We start from the raw sequence: 21,280 nt of genomic DNA on the forward strand, positions 1-21,280 counted from the left end.
TCTCATATGGAGCTGGCAGTTTGGGGAAAAAAACATATCATTATGCTTCTAAATTGAACAAATGCAATCTGGAGAAGCCAAGAGAAAGAAGAGATGAAACCCCAAATTGCGTTTACAATACAACTGTTTCAGAGCAAATCAGAGATGTGGGGGAACCATATTAATTAATCTTGATGGACAGAGGATTTGGTTCCAAGAACTTTGGGGCTAATAGTCTCAGGGAATGGCTATCAAGTGGATTCAGAGGCAGGAAACCACTGCACCTGCTAAGTATCTTCTTTACCTCCTGGTTTTACTGACTCTACATAGCTACCCTTTATACAAATAATTCTTCAACTTTACATTTCACAAAAAGTTACTTGTGAACTAAGCATCCTGTCAATATGATTTCATTTTAACTCCCATGGATGCATCTTAAAGGATCCTGGGATTTGTCATTTGAAAAGGCATTGGTACTCTCTGGATGAGAATTCTATGTATCCCTCCCTGAACTGTAAATCCCAAGATGCCATAGGATCACTTAAAATAGAATGATAATGCTATAATTGTGTAGTGTAAAAAGCAGAAGGACATGGAGGTGAAACACTAAACTAGGACCTCATCTGCTGTGGTCAAGATATTCCAAGGACAACCTAGAGTATCTTAGAGCTTCCCCAACTTTCCCTCATTTCCTGGCCCTCCATTTCTGCACCAGTGCAAATGTGTGCATGGGCATCCCCCTGAGCCAGCCAGCAGATCCCTTGCTGCCATGGGTTGGTCACATCTGAGGTCAGAATGAGGCGTCCAGTGATGATCACATGGCTGGGCACCTTGTTCTGACAAACGACTGGTGACAGCAGTGATTGAACTGGGCAGTTCAGTAGAATATCCGTGCAGACAGCCACTCACTCCAGAACAGAAAATGAGTGCTCTGGATCTTCCCAGAAGATTCCAAGTAAGAAGAATTTAAATATATATATATATATATTAAGGGTGTTGTATCCCAGTTCTAGTGCTGAATGTGCCATCCTGACAGTTTTTACCAGAATTGGATGCTTGGGCTGTGTGCCATCTGAGCAGAATGATGGCCAGGGTGACCCGATGTCATCACCCCAAAGGAAACAAGACACTGAAAAATGGACATTACAAAATAAAAGCTAACAAACACTAATACAAATGTAAACTCATGAATCTTAGTCATGCTCAGAATGCAAGACATAGAATCATAGAATCATAGAATCGTAGAGTTGGAAGAGACCACTAGGGCCATCCAGTCCAACCCCCTGCCATGCAGGAAATCCAAATCAAAGCATCCCTGACAGATGGCCATCCAGCCTCTGTTTAAAGACCTCCAAGGAAGGAGACTCTATCACCTTCCGAGGAAGTGCATTCCACTGTCGAACAGCCCTTACTGTCAGGAAGTTCCTCCTAATGTTCAGGTGGAATCTCTTTTCCTGTAGCTTGCATCCATTGTTCCGGGTCCTGTTCTCTGGAGCAGCAGAAAAACAAGCTTGCTCCCTCCTCAATATGACATCCTTTCAAATATTTAAACAGGGCTATCATATCACCTCTTAACCTTCTTTTCTCCAGGCTAAACATCCCCAGCTCCCTAAGTCGTTCCTCATAGGGCATGGTCTCCAGACCCTTCACCATTTTTGTCGCCCTCCTTTGGACACGCTCCAGTTTCTCAATGTCCTTTCTGAATTGTGGCGCCCAGAACTGGACACAATATTCTAGGTGGGGCCTGACCAAAGCAGAATACAGTGGCACTATTACTTCTCTTGATCTAGACACTATACTTCTATTGATGCAGCCTAAAATAGCATTGGCTTTTTTAGCTGCCGCATCACACTGTTCACTCATGTTCAACTTGTGGTCTACTTGGACTCCTAGATCCCTTTCACACGTAGTTTCATTCAGCCAGGTGTCACCCATCCTATATCTGTGCATTTTATTTTTCCGCCCTAAGTGCAATACCTTACATTTCTCTGTGTTGAATTTCATTTTGTTAGCTTTGGCCCAGCTTTCTAGTCTATTCAGGTCATTTTGAATCTTGATCCTGTCCTCTGGGGTATTAGCTATTCCCCCTAATTTGGTGTCATCTGCAAATTGGATAAGTATGCCCCCAATTCTGTCATTCAAGTCATTGATAAAGATGCTGAATAGCACTGGGCCCAGGACAGAGCCCTGTGGGACCCCACTGGTCACTTCTCTCCAGGATGAAAAGGAGCCATTGTTGAGCACCCTTTGGGTTCGGCCGGTCAACCAATTACAGATCCATTTAACAGTTCCTTTGTCTAGCCCACATTTTACAAGCTTGTTTGCAAGAATGTCATGGGAAACCTTGTCAAAGGCCTTACTGAAATCAAGATATACTATATCCACAGCATTCCCTTCATCTACCAAGCTGGTAATTTTGACATCTTGAAATTCCTCCTAGAAAGAAGGTTGAAATGTAGCACATGTTCTGGAAAGGGGGGGGGGGGATGGCTGGTCACCTGGGCAATGGCAAAATGGGGAGAGGGAAATGGGCCTTTTGGTTTGTGCACATAAAGTCCAGGTATAACCAGGGTGAGTGAGGATTAGGGATGGAGTCATTACTCAGCATTGTTTTCTCCTACTTTCCTTTTTTTTAAAAAAAATCTCAAGATCTATCTGGCAAATCTGTAGAGAAATATGAGAATGCTTATCGAGTCCTTATTAAAACTTCTTATCAAATCTTTATCAAAGAAATTTAAGGATCCTTATCAAATCCTTATCAAAAATGAACTGAATGAAATTTTCAGTCATCTGAACTGAGCAAATTCAAGAGGCAAAGATATTCCAGCTATAGAAAGGATCTTCAGCATGATTAGACTGCTGTGAGGCAGCCTTAGCTCATCATCACATCTGAACACACAGAGATCTAAAGACAGAATTTCAAAAGCTAAATTCTTTGTTCATTCTGCCTAGATGAGCAAATCTTTCAATTTCACATTCATTTTGAACAAAAACTCAATTGTTTCCCATTGATTTATAAAGAAACTCACAGGTTTTGGAAAGTTCTCAGCAGAAAATGATCTGAATCAAATTCTAATTCATTCTTTTTTCTTTTTAAAGTGGACAGTAGCTTCTTTTGTAGAGAGGCAGTGTGATGCAGTGGCTTAAGTGTTAGATTATGACTCTGGAGACCAGGGTTCGAATTCCATCTCAGCCATGGAAACTTTATCTGAACAAATCTTGCCAAGAAAACCCCATAATACATTTGCCTTAGGGTTGTCGTAAGTAAGAAACAACTCAAAGACAGACACAAAGAACAACAAAACATTTTTGTCCCAACATCTCCCACAATTGGCTTGATCAGTTACTACAAAATGATTATATGAAGGACTTATTTGGCCATAGGTCCTTAGTCCAGTCATGTCTTAATCATGGTTGGCTGACTGACATAATGTATATTCTGCATGCTCATTTCAGATAAGTAGTAAGAAACAATAGAGCTCCAATAAAAAAATCATAAAGCATACCAAATAACACAGTCAAATAAAGCAGCAGGCATCCTTCCATCCTTCCAAATAACCAGTATCATAAAAACTGCCAACTCATTTCATCATTCATTAAAAAAAGAACCTAATTACAACTATAAACTATTTCTAACAACTAGAAAGGATCTTAAGTGCTCCTACACCCTAATAAACTCAACAAAGATTTAAGTACATTTTAAGTCCCATTGACTACCATGAGATTTAAGCTTGCCTAATATCTGGCTAATATTTCAAGCTTTATGTGACTTTTAAAACATGGGTAAAATATAATGGTGCCTTGCAAGCTTCATTTCTTTCTTTCTTTCTCTCACTCTCTCTGTTGGCCAACTTTAATATTCAAGTCAGTGCAACCTTATCTTTCTAGTATGGCTTTCCCTGGAATCCTCAACCTTTGGTCTTTTGTGAAATGTCAGTTTCAATAGCTTCATTTAGAGTCCTTACATAGTAATGCAAAAGTGCCAGTGTTTCAAAATTTCTCGGTGTGTGAGGTCCAATATGTTCAAGGCAAGCACCAAGAGATTAAATGCATTCTGTACATTTCTTCATCAACCTATGATCTGAAGCATCTCTAGAGCTCAAATTCGAGTTAGTGAAATCTCTTAAGTAGAACAACTATCTTAGTTTTATAGTCAAATAGATGTTTTATTTCTGCCCAAATAAAAATAAATCTGGGGAAAACAGTGTGGAGAGTAGCCTACAAAATGTCCATACAAACCCTCCAAGTATTCTGATTTGGCGGGGAGAATCCCAATTAATTCTCTGTTGTCCCACTTTTCCAGTTCCTTTGAAAATGTCCCTATTTCTTTCCCACCACCTCCCGCATTCTGGTTTGGTCACAGGCTACAAACAGAATTCAAAGTACAAAAATAGTTTACAACAACAACAATAATAATAATAATAATAATAATAATATAAAAAACTTTAATTTATATCCCGCTTTTTGTTACCACAATCAAAGTGGCATACAACATTTAAAAAAAATACAATATATACAATCCCCCCCTTAAAAAAGGATTAAACAATTCATTCCATTAAAATTACAAACGATAAAATCTAAAAACAATAATACAATAATAAAATAATGGTGGGCAGAGTCTTCGCTTATATATGTCTGTTGGGGGAGCGTTACATGGCCAGGTTCTATTCTGGGAAGGGCTGAGTTTGTACGCAGTGGACTCAAAAGGAGAGGAGGGAGTGTAATCTTGCCCTTCCCAGCAGACTCAGGCAAAAGCAAACTGTGGCAGTTAGCATGTGTGTTCTTCCTCATTAATACCTTTTGCCATCTTGATCACACTCTGATTTTGATTGGACACTCATGCCCCATGTTGGAAGGTACAAAATTGGTAGCCAGTGAAAGGCATCTGTCCTTTTCAGACTATTGCTGTCCAAATGAAAGGAAGAAAACAAAGGGATAGGAGTAGCTACTTCACTCTGCTCATGTATTTGTTGAAACACCTATTTTGAATATCTGGATAAGGCTAACGATGCAGCACTCTCCCAGTGCAAAAGAAGTGCTGAGTGGTTATATTATTTCTATAGAAGAGCAACAGAATTACATTGCTTTGTCTCTCAGCTAGAAAGAATTCTATGCTATCCTACCTCTCCAAATCCTGCTTGATGATGTGGAACATAGAGGTAAAATACCTGAAATGAGCCCCCCAGCTCTCTTGCCTCTGCTTTTAAGGACTGTTATTCCCAAGAAAGAGCCTATTTTAGGACTATCAATCAGAATTGGAAGAAAAGAACTCTCCTCAGAAAGCAGGACACTGGTCCATTGGACCATCTAGTTCAGTATTGTCTACACTAACTAGCAGTAGCTCTTTGAGTCTCAGACTAGAGAGTCCCCCCCCCCCCAAAGTTATTTGGTGATACCAGATACACTGAACCAGGTCTTTCTGCATGAAAAACATGTGCTGTACAAGTGAGTTATGGCTATGGACATTAATCTGTTGCTTGTTCTATCCTTCTGGATATTAACAACATTATTTCAAAAGATTTCTTCCTGCTTGGTTAGATTACTGAAGCTTTTTGCAAATTTTGAATGACTTTTTACAACTCAGGAATTATAATGTGTGTTGGGCAGATTGCAAAAACAATGGCATCTTTTTGTGAAATACAACTATTATATCATACACACACACAAAAACCCTCAAGGCTTTTTGCTATTGCTCCTGCTAGGAGAGGAAAAAAGCTCTTCTGCATGGAAAAAAATCTTACAGCTTGATATTATTTTTTCCAGTGGAATGTTTCCTATTTGAACGTATCCTTCCTTATCAAGGAGAACAAAATTAGTGACTATTCTTTACAGTGATAGCTGTGAAACCTCTCCCAAATGAGTCTTTTGCATCTAAATAACAGCAAAAAATAAAGCAGCTCTCACTCCACTTGGGCCAGTCCTCAAGTTGCTCTTCTGTTTAATACATCTCTGTAATAACACTGTACTCTTGTTAAGGACTATTATCTTGTGGTTTTAAATCTCTTTCTTCCAAAAGAGGTTTTCCTAACTACTGTATAGGTCAAGCCACAGTTACATTTTTGAAACATGATCCCGACTTCACAGAGAGGAAAGACCAAGTACAATTCTGGAATTGTTTGCAAACTTTCAAATGTTCTAAAATTCTTCGTCAGGCTAGGTTGTGAGAAAAAGGGAAGGTGAAGGAAAATGTCATGAAGATCCAAACCTTTGGGTAGGTGCTTTGAACAATGACTTCTCCAGATAAACTCAGTTCTGAGATGATGTAAATTTGATGAGTCACTAGTTATGTAGTTATGTAGGTATTCTGTTACACCTAGCAAGTCCTGGTGAAACTAAAATGGTGGGTCTTGATCTCTGGAAATACAAGGGTGATAGCAGCTCAGGTAGCTCTCTCTTACCTTAGGCAAAATGCATATGTTTCATCTTGAAACATGATTTCTGCAATTGGGACAAGAGATTTCAAAACAAGCATTGATGGTAATAATAGGTACTTGGGTAACTGAGCCCATTATGTGTCCTTTACAATGGTGACGTTCTTTGTTTTGTGTCATTAATGGCCCCTTCTCCTTCTCTCATAATGAGTTCTCAGAGGTGTGCTAATGAACAGTGGCCATGACTAGTCAGGCTGTGTGTGTCATGTCACTTCTCTTTGTGTCCTCATTTTCCTTCCTGTTGCGCTAAACAATGGTCACTGAGGATAATTTAATTAAATGATTCATGCAGATTAAAATGGAGATTGGATGCACACAGATCTAAAATGCAGAGCTCTTGTGGGGAGTGGGATATGTTGTGCCTTTCCATGGTTTTAAATTGCATAGACATCAATACCTGTTATCCAGCAGCAGTTATGAAGTGATTCTGGCTCTTCCCATCATTCCCAGCATTGCCATAGTGTCTGCAAAACAACATCCCACGGAAACATGCTGTCAAGTAGCTCCTCTTCAGCCATAAAACAACCTTGGGTATCTCTGAAGTGTTTCAATAATGCTTCTTTCCCACCATCCCTTTCTCCCTTCCCCCTAGGATATAATTGGAAAAGCACTGCGGTATATTGGAACATATGGAGAACTCAGTAATACGGAACAAGTTGTGGCTCTGATTGATGAGGAAATGTGTATCAACTGTGGCAAATGCTACATGACCTGTAATGATTCTGGCTACCAGGTAAGAGCACAGCTGTAATTAGCAAAGAGACACTGTGAGTTATCTTTTTGCTGCTGAGGCAGAAGGAATCCACTCTCTGTTGACGGGCGTGTGGGAAAAGGAGATTTACAAGATACTGGAAATTAACACTGGCACACTCCCAGGTATAGACTGCATGAACCATGTCTGATCCATTCGTGGAGCTTGTCAATAAAGCAGGTTTCTTAGAGACTTAGGATTCACAGAACAATACACCAAGCATCCTTCCTGTCCTGTTTTTCCTACTGCACCACATCTATTGCTGAACTGCCATGTTTCTCCCAATATAACATGCTGCAGAAAACTGCTAAAGACAAGATCATGTTGGAGAAAAAGCATTCTTTTACAATGCCATGATATCTACCTTTTAATCTACTTAAATTAACTAATACTCCAGTGCATTTAGCTGATCAAGTAATAAGCTTAAGCTCTATATCACAGTAAGGAACCCTTAACTTCTACTCACTACTTTTAAAAATATGGTATCAATCAGCTATTCTGTGCCCTTTTCAAGACCAAGTTAGAAATAAAGTTTATGATTGATTGCAGAATGACTTAATAAAAGTATTTCATTGGTACCACATTCCAAACATATGGTGTAAGACAAAAAATGTAAAGATTAGTAAGGCTTTAGAAAATAAATTAATTACCAGATCACGCCCAAGATCCACCCTGAATTGTAAAACAGCCAAAAGTATTGCTTTTTAATTTCTCAAAAATAACAAAATGGATCTGCAACAGTCATGGATTGGACATGAGAAGGAACTGTCCCAGTGCCAAAGAGAATTGCAGGTTGGTGACAGGAGCTATAGTGGAGTTCCACCTGCAGAACTCTTAGCACCATGCTAAGCACATGTAACATAGTTATATCATTCATTATTAGGAAAATTTTCTAATTACAAAAGACTAAAGGGAAAAAAAATCTATGATAAATGGGATAATGGGATTATTGTAATGGGATTGTTCTACAGGTAGAGTTGGTTTGTACAAAAAGCAGAATTTCAGGTTTTACAAAAATGTAAACAGGCTACTTTTACAATTTTCTTGGAAGTAATAAAACATTTTTTAAAAAATAGGCCAGTACTCTGTATCAGCTACTAAATTAAGCATTGATATACCTAGTTAATTAAGGCCCTGAACAGCCTGGCCTGAAAGCTCATCCTGGGGGCGTAGTCAGGACATCACATCCACATAATGCACACACGACTCCGGCACCCTGATGCCGCGTGGTGCTCCACATGGTGTGCAGCATCATGGCGCTCCTCCAGCACTGCACCCATATGACACAGCACCAAAAGAGCACTACCAAGCTGCGGCAACGCGACTGTGGCACCCTTTCAAGGGTGCAAAAAGGAGTTGCTTTCTGCAGCTCCATTTCATGCCCTGGAAAGGTCAAAACAGGGCCACGGCGTGAGATTGCTGCAGCCCCGATCCAGCTAAAGAAGGGGCAGCTCCATGCCACCCCTTCAGGGCTGTATGTACATCTCCTAAGTAACCTCTTCTGGCCTAACCCCCACCCCCACAACTTGACTGAAATGTCATTCCTCCAAGCTCAATAGTGTCCATTATAACTGCATGAAACTTTAGGCTCTGTCTCCCCATACAGGATCCTGGCCTATTTTAAATATTACTAAATTAAACACATACAAAAACACCCACAAAAGACATAGCCAGCACCTAACCAGTTAGGGTTCCTTCAACAGAACACCAGCTTATATCCCAGAGGTATATTTGAATAAAAATGTGTTTGCCAGCTAGTGGAAGTGCAACAAAGAAGCAGCAAACTTCATATCCTGTTTTAAAGCCTATATCATGATGGGTTTTTAATAAATAAATAAATAACCAAGGCTCACCAAATGGGTTGTCTATAACTGACCTCATCCTCAAATCTGTACACTCAAGATTATATACTGATCATCATACTTATGGTATCCCCATTGATTCAAGTCTAGATCCACTGACAGAGCGGAGACAAAAGACTAATGAAGTTCTTGCAAATATTCCACCCATCTAGGCGCTTTCTTAAATAATGAAAGGCTCTCTATCCAGAAGCAGGACTAACTGTCAAAACAATTAAGGTTGCAAACTTATACATACCTTTCTCAGAGCAAGTCCAACTCAGTGAGACCTCCTTCTGACTAGGATGGAACCATAGTGGTTAAAGTGGTGTTTATTTGCATTATTTCTACAGTGTAGATGCACCCTCAGTGATGGAAAACACTGTTTCTGTCTCTTAATGTGCTTTACTTTAGGATGAGATAATCTCTGGATTCCTCTGTCTCTCCACTGAAAGAGTCTTTGGGTCCCCATCTCCTTCAGGAAACAGGGATCTTTTTCATTTTTCATGGTGCATCTTTTCCAGTGTTTACCAGTTTCAGTCAGTACCACTTTAGTAACCAACTTGAAGTCTTGCTGGGGCATCACTTTTCCCTTAGCTCCACAGGTCAGATCTAATTTTATGTCTGCTTAAGGTTAGTTGGCAAAGCCCATGATCTGTGCAGTGCCTACACGCAGCAACCAAACTGTTTGTATCATTTATTTTTTAGATATCAGGAGGTTACTGCAAAATCAGGGCCTGAAGCAGAACAGCCTGTCTATGTCCACAGAGATATTTTCTGGGAAAAGGGTTAATGCAAGTAAACAGGAAGTTAAAAAGCAAGCATTGCATACTGAAAAACTATGGAAACAGAAGATAAGAGAAGCACCGGCACCGAGTTTGTCTTGCAGAGCACAGTTATCAAATGCCATCATTGTCTAATAAAAATGTACTATAATATCTTATAGTGACAGTGCAAAATAATTTAGTTTGCTTGGAACAGTAATCATGTTCCGGTGGTATTTTATTTTTAACAGGGGAATAGTACTCTTATTCATACTAAAAGCAGTTACTCTGAAATGAAACAAACAAAAATATGAATGCAGTGAGAACTGCTATCTAAATATATTTCAGGGAGCCAAAATAATGGAAGACATTGAAAATAAAACATGTTTGTGCACAGATGAGATAGCATAGAGTGGTGGTTGGTTAATTTCTAAGCAGAGCACAATAGTTGCTGATGTTGTTGTTTGTTGTTATATGACTTCAAGCCCCCCTTCCCAAAGTCATCACAACTTTCATAGTAAGATTTTATTCAGAGGAGGTTTGCTTTCTTCTTTGACTAAGCGAGAGTGACTTGCCCAAGGTCACCCAGTTGGTTTCCATGGCCAAGTAGGAACTCAGGTCCTGGGTCTCCCAGTCCTAGTCCAACATTCAAACTACTACACAACACTTACTAATATCTACTTAAACATCACACACTCTGACCAATCCTGTACTCTTAATGACTTGGGCTGCATCTACACTGCCGAATTAGGGAAGTTTGACACCTCTTTAACTGCCATGGCTCAACGCTATGGAATTCTGGGGGTTTTAGTTTTGTGAGATATTTAGCTGTCTTTGTCAGAGAGCTCTGGTGCCACAAGAAATACAAATCCTAGGATCCCATAGGATGGAGTCGTGACAATTAGAGTGGTGTCCAACCTGCATTGGAGAGCCAACTTAATTCTGCAATATGGCAGCAGTCTCATATGAGGAAGCCAGCTTGGGAGACATGGAAGGGATAGGTTCCCTGGTGGACAGGAGTTGCTCAGTCTATGGGCCATAACCTAAATCCTCTTGAATCTGTTTTATGGATCTTTGGAGAGGCCAACTGTGCAAGGGGCCAGGTTCAATTTTTGTGTTTATGCCTTTCCTTTGAGTAGACTACACTGATGCCAAAAAAATTAAGTTAAACTAAACCCACAAGTAACTTCCAGTTTGCACTAGCTTTATTTTTAGCCGCCGGCAGTGGTAGGGAGAGGGGACAGTTTACCGTCTTAGAAGGAAAATCATTCACAACTGCCACATTTTGGTGTGTTTGGGAGGGCAGTTTGGCTTTTTAAAAAATTGCCTGGTTTTGTTTTAGACTGGGGAAGGAAACTCTGAGGGTGTGTTGGGAGACCCACAAAGTAAGGGATTGGGATTGCATGTAGCCCCAGTCTGCACTTTCCCATGACTCTTCTGTCATGGTTGCTGCTGCCCACAGTGATACTGGCTCCAGGAGTCTGGGGACTGGAGTCAAAAATTGATAGAGTATTATAGTCCAAAAAGTAACTTTTCCGGATTCTGCTTCAGAGTGCACTCTTAGAGGACTCTTGTCTTTGGGGTTTGCAGAAGATAACTGATGAAACATGGCATGGCATGACATGGCTAGATCCGTTTGGACACATACCTTCACACATACATTTAAGATTTTCCCCAGCCTTTTAAAAAAGATGTATGTTAGAAAAGAAAAGGAACACGGGAGACAAGACTAGCTGCAACTCACTGGGCCCAGTCCCACTACAATTTAAAGCGATTTTCTGATCGGATTATATGTCCCTTGTTCACACTTGAAACGGTTTCAGAACTGACTGTGTTTGGTTTGACGGTTGTGAGAGTGAGGGAGAACTCTGACAAGTGTGTGGAGGGGATAGAGCCCCAAACTTTTTAAGTTGGGTTCAATCCTGTAACCAGGGTGACCTGATGTCCTCACCACTAAGGAAAACAAGGCTCCGCCTTCTCTGGATATGCCTCGCTCTTCCTCTTGTTGAGAGTGGTTGAGCGGCGGCGGCAGCAGCAGAAATGAAGGCAGAGGAGGAAGAAGAGGACCTCTGTCACTGCTGGACCTGCTCTTGCTGCCCTCTCAGAGCACCATGAGCGCCACAGAAACCACCTTCTCCCAACTGATGATGGTGTTTTACTGACAGCAGCGCAAATCAAGTGGGAACGATAATTGTATTAAAAAAAGACACAAATTCATGGAATAATGAAATAATACACTTCCATAGTGGGAATTATGCATCGGCCTGAATTGATTCAGAGACCCAGTGTCAATGTGAAGCACAAAGTGATTTAAATGCAAGTGGGAATAGCCCCCCAGTTGAGTATATGTACTTTTCGTAGCACCCAGAATCTATGAAATGGCCATTTAGATGGCTTTGTGCACTGAGCAACTAAATAGCACCAGTGGTAGTAGTACTAGTACTAATATTATAAACATTGGTGGAAATTAAATGCATTTTCCTTTTTTAATTGTATTTTATTTTTATCAAGTATTTAATTCTATTTTAATAGTCACTTTTGTATATTTTAATTGTACTGTGCTATCACATTGTAAGCTGTTCTGACTTCCACTTTTGGAGGAAAAGCAGGATATAAATTATTATTATTAATTTATTTTACTGAATTAATTTAGAATTAAGCTGTTTAGCTTCTCTGCAACAACAGTGCCAGTAGATACTCATCATATGAAAAAATGACTTTGTCAAAGGAAAAGCCATATATCTTTATAGAAGTTAAATATCACACACCTACACACACCTTGTCCTGAGGTTTGGTTCTGTTTTTAACTACACTGTGGGAGGGGGGGAGTACTTTTGTGTCTCTGTGTGTATATTGGAGAGAGAGAGAGATTACCAAGAGAAGATTTGCATCTGCATTTCTAATTTTTCAAACTGCATTTTCCTTGCCATTGAAACTGATAACAAAAGCTGCAGTGCCGTTCCAAACAAAGATGTCTCCAAGCACCTCAACTACAGATGCTAAAAATGGGGCTGTTGTTGACCTTTTCTGTGAGTGACATCAGTGCTGTTTATTTCTGCTTGCAGGCTATACAGTTTGATCCAGAAACCCACCTGCCCACCGTTACCGACAGTTGTACCGGCTGCACTCTGTGTCTCAGTGTCTGCCCTATTATTGACTGCATCCGAATGGTTTCCAGGACAACACCTTATGAACCAAAGAGAGGACTGCCCTTAGCTGTGAACCCAGTGTGCTGAGGTGATCAGACCAGCAGTTAAAGTGAACCTTACATTTGCTTGATTCTATTGATTTGCTTTCTAATTAGTACCAGCAACTCCAACTATGTTAACAGGAGGGAGAAAAGAACTTAATGATGGCAACCATTATAAGGTTGGCTGTATCTTCCAGTCTTTTTTAAAAGTCTTTAGATAAGCAGGAGTTGTTTTATTGAGTGCTACCTGTCCTTGTCTTTTCTGAGAAGCTTAACTTTCTCTCTTTTTTCTTTTGCAGATCTTGATATGTTCTGATTATTTTAATGATTCTCTCTCTCGCACAACACACACATAAAATTAGAGGAGTTTATTTCTAACCAGCGAAAACCTTGACATGCAGACAAACTTTGTTGCCAGGGAAACACTTAGTAATTACACATTTCATTTTCCCTTAAAACTGTTTTGTGTAAGATGTAATTAACTGCATAACATACAAACAATACAATGTGGATTGTGTATGTATGTTTTTTTTAATTCCAGAAAGATATAAAAAGAGGTTTAAATGTGTATCTCTGAACTATTCATCAGTTTCAATGGCTACAGCATATGGCAATCTATTACCTTAATTCTCTCTAAATTCTCCCTCTGACTAGACACTAAAAACTGAATTTGTAAATACACTGCACTCTTTGCCATTTGATGTTTTTCAGCTGGTAGCATGATTTCTTTGTTTTTGTTAATGAACCTTGAGAGCCACATTCTTTCAAACACAAGCATTAGTTCAGGAATCTGATTTATGCAAACTTCTGCTGCATTAATGTGTTGTTTGGAAGATTATTTTATTTTTGAGGTCTGAGCAGACAGGTTTTAACTTTTACATAGGTTCTTTTCAACACACACAGTGCCAAGCAAACTTAAATTATGGTCATACTAGTACCATCCTGTGCAAAGCAAAGAAGTTCAACATTTCCTGTCTCCACAGAACTGTACCATCTATTGCCATAAAGGTGCCCACCTCATGCCCAGACTCACTATGCATGGTAGTAGGAATGTGTGAGGAATCCATACAATTCACTTTTTATGTGAACTTCCCCCAGTCTCCTATTGCTCAGGAATGACATGGCCCAGAAGCCATGTATGTTCTGGTAGGCTCACATTGCTGAAGGGCTCTGGATGCATCCAATACAATGGGCACATAAAAAATGTGGACCGAAAAATGCAGATATTTCAGATGTGCAGCTTACAAATAGCACAAATACGCCTTAAAGGAGAAATGTGTGCATGCAAGCAAGCAAGGTGTATGACACTCAAAGATTTGACTATTAAAATAAAACCACAGGGAGAGGGTTTCAGTAGATGTGGAGATGGGGAAATGTGGAAGTCCATGGATTCAGACTTGATGGATGTGTACAATCATATATGGAGCAAGAACCCACAGGCTTCTGCTGAGCTGTCCTCTTCTTCCCACAGAGCATACAGTCTTTGTGCCAAATGTACCAGCCACTCTTAATGAGATGAACCCCTTCCCACTTTTCCCTCTGAAGCTCACTCCTTTCCAGGGACCCAGCACACATCTTATCTCTAAAAAGATAATGAACATGCTGTGCACTGGGACCTAGACAGGAACAGGCAACCTGATGAATGTAAAACATACAGGACTCCTTCACATTATGGGGAATGAGGAAGTGTGTTACTCATATCCAATAGTAGCATACTCAGATGGAATCCACAGCAGGAGGGCAGGTCTTAGTAATAGCATGTGGAAATTAATTCCACACATATGGATGCTTGGGAGTGAAAAGGTTCAGCACACAGTTAGCAAAAGTAATCATTATGAGTTATATCCTATGCTGGTCATCTGCCAGTAAAATGGAAAGCTCTGGCAGAATAGATTCTACCTTCCCTTGTGTATTCCAAATCTGCTCTGAATGTTCCACAGCAGATGGGAAATGAGAAAGAAACAAGGAGATGTCCCATTGTCCAAGTGCAAGTTAAATAGTTTTAGTTTCACTTATATACTGATCTCACAGTACTGTAGCAATATCTCTCTATATAATAAATATAATGGTAATAAATATAATAAAATATGCAGTCTTTTTGAAATACTGTAATTAACAAGAGATGTATCAGTGCCTAACAGAGACTAAATAATGTTTTAATTATGTGAAAAATTATTTTAGCTACCTATTTTCCTCCAAACACACACACACAACCAATTAAGATATTAAAGTCTGAAGTAAAAATTGTCAACATACTATTGCCGTATGTTGGAAAAGGTGTGTTCTATTTTTGACTATTTATAACTCAAAAATAGCACACATGCCTTTGAAACTTACAGCAATATTGTGCTAACAGCTGTTTGGTTTTTTTCCTCAGATTTTTAAATAGGTAGTGTGTTTGCTACAATAGAAGAGAAGCATGGGTTTCCCCCTATTCTGGAACAGCATGTTAGCATCATCTTATTTCTCATTCTCAGTTGGGAATTTTTGTGTACTGATACTTTGCTAGCTTCTTTGTAATGGAAAAACTACCAAAAAGGAGTAAATGTTTAAAATAATCAACAACATTGATTATTTAAAATTAATTCATTTCTTTACTCTCTGCCATCAAGTGAAGACACTGAATTTTGATTATTCATATTAAATAATGTTTGTGTTCAAATTTCTGTACTTTTATATAGTCATAAATAAATCAGAATTAAGGAGCATTGTGCAGCCTGGTTTTATATGTGTTCCTCTACACTGCATTTTTAAGCATGACATGGTGATTTGCATTTGCTATTTAGTGGCATTCCAGAGTCTCCAAAATGAAGTCACTGCTTCTGGTCACTTTCTCTAAAACATTCCCATTCAATCCAATCATTCTACCTTGGAGAATTTATGTTTACCTCAGAGGCTGAAGGCCAACAAAATAAGTAAAACTACATATGGAGTTCTTTGCCCCTGAGTTAAGCAGGTTTTGTGGGGCAGGAAGGGTGTTGCAGCTCTACGAGAACTTGAAAAACTTATTTAATGCAGAGAATAGAGAAATATGAATGTGTTTCTCTAAGGAACGAGATTATAGCACCTTCAGTTTTGAAAAACTATTGTGCACTTACAGCCTAATTCAGGACTTGTTTACATGTGCAGGGAGAATCAAGACTGATTGGGATCATTTTTAGCTTGGCCTCTTCCTACCAAATATAGTTGGCTGGAATCCTATGTGGGATTTACATATGTGTAAGCGCCATAGTTATGGTGCTATGCAGTGAATTACAGCTCACCCCCAAATCCCCACTTATCAGAAAGCAATCAATGCAATTGACAGGGATCTCTTCCCCTCTTGCTCAGGAAGTAGCTGACTGCTATTTCTGCCCTCTCTCATGAGAAATCTAGTGCAACAAGAGAAGAAGGACCCCATCACAATTCCCCCTCATGCGGGAGAACACTTGCGTAAGAGGAGTGGGAACAACAACTAGTTGCTTCCCTAGTTATGGTGAGACACTCATCAATCTCAGTGGCTGTTCAGTACAGATGCGGGGAATTTAATGGTCCTTACATAGTCCCTAATTTACTAGGGTCTACATAGAGATTGTGTATGTTAAACAGTCTCAGGTACACTGCAGGTTATGCATCTGTAACTGCCATACAGCATTCTGGCATAGGAATGTTTGTTGTTGTTATTGTGCCTTCAAGTCATTTCTGATTTATGGCAACCCTAAAGCAAAGCTATCACATGGCGTTCTTGGTACAGTTTGTTTTGAAGGGGTTTCCCCTTGCTTTTCTCTGAGGCTGAGAGAGTGCATCTTGCTCAAGGTCACCCATTCGGTTTCCATGGCTGAGCAGGGATTCAAACCCTCACCCCGCAGTGTCCTAATCCAACACTACTACTACAGCATGCTGACTTGTCATACAGAAATTGTCTGAGCTATATAAAAAACACCAATAACTGGGAGCATGAAAAACCAAGCATTATTTTACCATGGGATCCCTTGTCCCTTAAGCAACCTAAAAATATGAAAATATATGTTTTATATTTGATTTTTCTTTTATTTTTGTGGGTTTTTCGGGCTATGTGGCCATGTTCTAGAAGAGTTTCTTCCTGACGTTTCACCAGCATCTCTGGAGATGCCAGCCACAGATGCTGGCGAAACGTCAGGAAGAAACTCTTCTAGAACATGGCCACATAGCCCAAAAACCCCAAAAAAACTATGGAAGCCAGCCATGAAAGCCTTCGACTTCACAATTTTTCTTTTCTTTTCTGTGGGCTCTGCCTGTTGAAAGTTTTTCCTTCATTTTTGCTGCTGTTGTTGTTATTATTATTATTATTATTTGCATCAGGAATAAAATCCCAACACATAACTTTCAAGTCTTCATGAATAACAAATTTAAGATGATGAACCTTATCACACTCACAGTTTTCCCGTTCCGTTCCTGTTAACAAGGCGGACAGATCATGAAACGGGCTGACGACGAACGCTGTCGCATTAAGTGTTCTTAGCGGTATGTGAACGTGAAAAGAACGATTGCTATCGCACACTGCTAACGGAGAAAACAACGGATATCACTGCACAGCCAGGTCCCATCCCAAGCGCACCCCGACCATCCCCTGTCTCTGCGCATGCGTACTTTGGAAAGAAAATCGGGCGTGCTTTTCAATGGGAGCTTGGGGCAGTTTCGTTCCCTGTGTGTTCTGTGCAATGATGGATCCTCATGTTTTGGTCCTTGTCCATACCATCTCCCATTTCCTGATAATGGAGCAGGAACGGAGAAGAAGGAGGACATTTATCTACCAGTTGTTTTTCAAAAAGAATACAATATCTTTATTTGACAATTTAATTAGGTGCCAATAGGTAACAATAATAAAACACATGTAATCACATTATGCTTTAGAATTAAACATGTTAATTTTAAAACTATTGTGCAGTTCACATGTAACCACCTTACATTTAGTGTCCAAGGAAATAATCTGGTAATTGTATAGCTGCCACCAACATTCACATTCCATGCATTTAATTTCCCATGTTTCATCCTCTAATAGTTACTTACCCTCCAGAAAAAAAATTGTTATCAAAATAGGGTGGGGGGTTACTAATAAGAACTTTACCATATTAAAATATCTATTCTACAATGTCCCTCCATCTAGAGTTGCCATAATTGTCCACTAAAAACTGGGACAAAATGTAGGACAAAATCTAGACCACACTGTAGGAAAAAATATAGGACACTTATGGTCCTACATTTTCCTTAAGTGTCCTACATTTTGGCTGAGCTTTGTCCTACAATTTGTCCCAGGTTTTAGTGGACAATTATGGCAACCCTACCTCCATCAAATCTTTTTCTGGTATCAAACACTGAATCCTGCTGAATTTTTGATATAAAGAAATGTCTACAAGATGTTCTGTAATTTTGAGGAATTCAAGTCGGTATCACATCTTGGAAGGGAAATTGGCAAGGGAAGAGATGTCCGGAGGAGAGGTCTCATGGCACGTCATAACTCTAGGGATCGGATGGGGATGCAATTGGGATGCCTAGGATATCGCACACAGAGGATTTTACGTTCTCATAACGTTTACTGGAGAGGGAGGATGGAAGAGAATCGTCGGGGACATTTGACGCGAACGGAACGGAACAAGAACCGGGTGAAAACGTCTCGCTAACGAGGCTATGCGATAAAATCCGTTCCGTTCCGTTAGCATTGGGACCTCGGAACGTTTAAAAAGCTGTGTGCGATAAAGTCCGATGTCTCCACCATTTTGATAGACGGCATATTGATTATTGCACTCTACTAGGCAGTACATATACAATGCAGTCTACATTACCATCATCCTCATGTCATCTAGAAGTAATATTGCTAGAGAGGGAAATCTTCCTTTGTTGTTATATGACTAGATCCACATTATTATATTGACATTACAATCAGACTGTTATATGGCTTTCTCTAAGCAGTATTTGGGCAACTTAGAAGTTCTCACCAACCTGAGCTTATGGTGTGCATATTGTTTGAAAGAGGAGCAATATATACATGGGATGGGCAAGCAAGTCAAAGAAATGGTTGAAAATTAAGATTTCTCAGACTAACTCATATAGTTTGGTTATGGAACCATTCAACTGCCACACTTTTCTTGGAGCTAATCTGGTGGCCTCTGGTATGCCAAAGGAAAAGCCTGGCTTGCTTTTTTGTCTAAAAAAAACCCAAATGTTATCAAGGACAATGTCTAACCATTTTTATTTTTTTTAAAATGCATTTTCTATTATTTCAATCGTCCTGCAAAATTTCTAGACCATCCAGTTTTTAGAAAGTATGCAAAAAAAAAATACCATGTCCAACAAAGGTAAAGTGTTTCCATGTTGTGTGACTCTTTGTTAGTCACATTTTAACATTCAGTTGGCAAACAATATTCTCATTCACTGTGTATAATCACTTGGAGCATTTCCACACACAGAGATGGAAAGAAACACAACTCAGTTGCAAAGGAGTGAGGAATGTCTGCCTAGGTCCTACCGATACATTTTGTTCTTAATTCAGATGAAAAATGCTCAGCTTGAGAACCCACTATTTCCTTTGAGAACATTCTAGATGCATACTTTGAGGCTTTGTGTGCAATTTCTTGATCTCTTTTAAGGATCTTCTGCACAAACAATATACTCTTATCTGCAGATCTTGTAGCAAGACTGTTTTATAACAAGCTCCATCTCTTGTGTTGTCAATAAAAACAGAGGTAAGGGAAAACACAGTGGCTATATTTCCAAGCCATATCAAAATGCTCTTTCTATCCTGCAATTTCCCTGGAGGACCTCAAGAGGCACCATTAAACAGATCACCTGCTGTGGAGTATTATCTTGTTCTGAGGTGCTATAATTGTTCACGGTATCACATGAAACTCCTTGCCAAAATGTTGAGAATTCTTAATTCACAACTTAAGTCCTTAACGTAAAAAGAAAAAGGGGTTGATGGTGGGAATCTACACTAAATTAGATCACTGTGACTTTATCTGACATATGGAGGCAGATAATCCAAGAACTGCCAACATTGCCAAATATTGTGAATGATGTAAATCTATATATGTCACTATACATACCTACAGAAGTCATCAATCTACATACTCACTGCATAATACTGTTATAGATGGGTTACAATTGCTTAGGAGGTTGGCTGATCATTTCAAAGACTCTGAAGAAATTAAAGCTCTTGGCTCAGAAAAACCAGACATTTCAGAGGTCTGTGATCTATTTTGGAGAAAAAGAATATGCATGAAACCAGATATACCTGGTTAAAACTATACATGACTAATAAAGATATTTAGAGAGAGTGTGTGTTTGTGTGTTTAAAAAATGAACACAAACACACTTCAACCAATGTGACTAAGGACTTTATCACACAAACTTTTAAAATCAAAATGAAAGCTGGATAAAACACCTTATTACATGACATTGCCTCAAAATTGTTCCTACTCTGCCTCCAAAGCCTGGTTAGGGCATCCCTTGCCATTGACGGGGAATACCCATCAATAAGCTCCCAATCATGCTGATGTGGCATTTGTTCTCTGGTGTGACAAATTTTTCCAGCTGAAGTCCCAAGACTGAGTAGTCATGTGGTCTCAGTCTCCTCCTCTCTCCCTCTCCCCCATGCTTCTTGCTATTCCTAAACAGGCTGGTTTTCTTTTCTTCCCCCCCCCCTCCTTTTTTCCTTTTCTTTTTCTACCTTTCACTAAATTGCACTGCCATAATTGCTAAATTGCAATACTAAAACTATAAATAAAAAGCCACTAAAGGCATGCTAGGTAAGGCAACACGGCAGGGAGGCAGGGTAGTCTGGAAGAGAATGCTAAGACTGTCAATGGATGAAAAAAAACCAGTCATGCTATTGAAGGGATGTGCAAAACTGAGGGCTCCTAAATCAGTATGTATCTGTTTACTTTTTGTCACTGCAATCACGGCAAGAATGGGGCTTGTGTGATAATGCCCCAAAAGTTCCCTTGGACCACCTAGGCCACATATTTATCACCCCTGGTATATATTGCATCAGAAATGGGCAGTAGTGCCAAACTGAGCAAAGCATGCCTCCATCTGCTTCTGGAACTTCTTCCAGAGAGAGGATTGATTTAACTGTTCAGCATTCTGGAGGCAGTTTTACCACTATAAAATAACCAATATTGATGTTGTCCTAAATGGTTTAGAGTAAACATGCTAGACATCTTGGTTAGATCTTTTGAAGTTTCCTCTCCACAATGTATATATATATATACACACATACCACATTCCCATTCTTCAGGGCCCTCTGATCCCATGTGTGACATTTTCAGGGGGCTGGAAGAGTTGCCTTGGGGAGAATAAAGTCTGATTTT

The 21,280-nt window shown here is 39.6% G+C and overlaps 1 protein-coding gene across 2 annotated transcripts in view; it reads left to right on the forward strand.

Moving 5' to 3' along the window:
• Positions 1 to 15,661, forward strand: part of DPYD (dihydropyrimidine dehydrogenase) — a 594,441-nt gene extending 578,780 nt beyond the window's left edge. The window contains exons 22-24 of one of the 2 annotated variants that reach the window (XM_089515658.1): positions 7,003 to 7,143; positions 12,829 to 13,000; positions 13,253 to 15,661. In XM_089515658.1, coding sequence (XP_089371784.1) covers positions 7,003 to 7,143; positions 12,829 to 12,999 — 312 coding nt within the window. In that variant the 3' untranslated portion in view covers position 13,000; positions 13,253 to 15,661. The other variant, XM_089515659.1, reaches the window with a different exon arrangement.
• The last annotated feature ends 5,619 nt before the right edge of the window (positions 15,662 to 21,280 follow it).

Source organism: Sceloporus occidentalis, unplaced genomic scaffold (genome assembly GCF_023333645.1).
Source record: "Sceloporus occidentalis isolate IW3139 unplaced genomic scaffold, rSceOcc1.0.p SCAF_3, whole genome shotgun sequence".
NCBI lineage: Eukaryota > Metazoa > Chordata > Lepidosauria > Squamata > Phrynosomatidae > Sceloporus > Sceloporus occidentalis.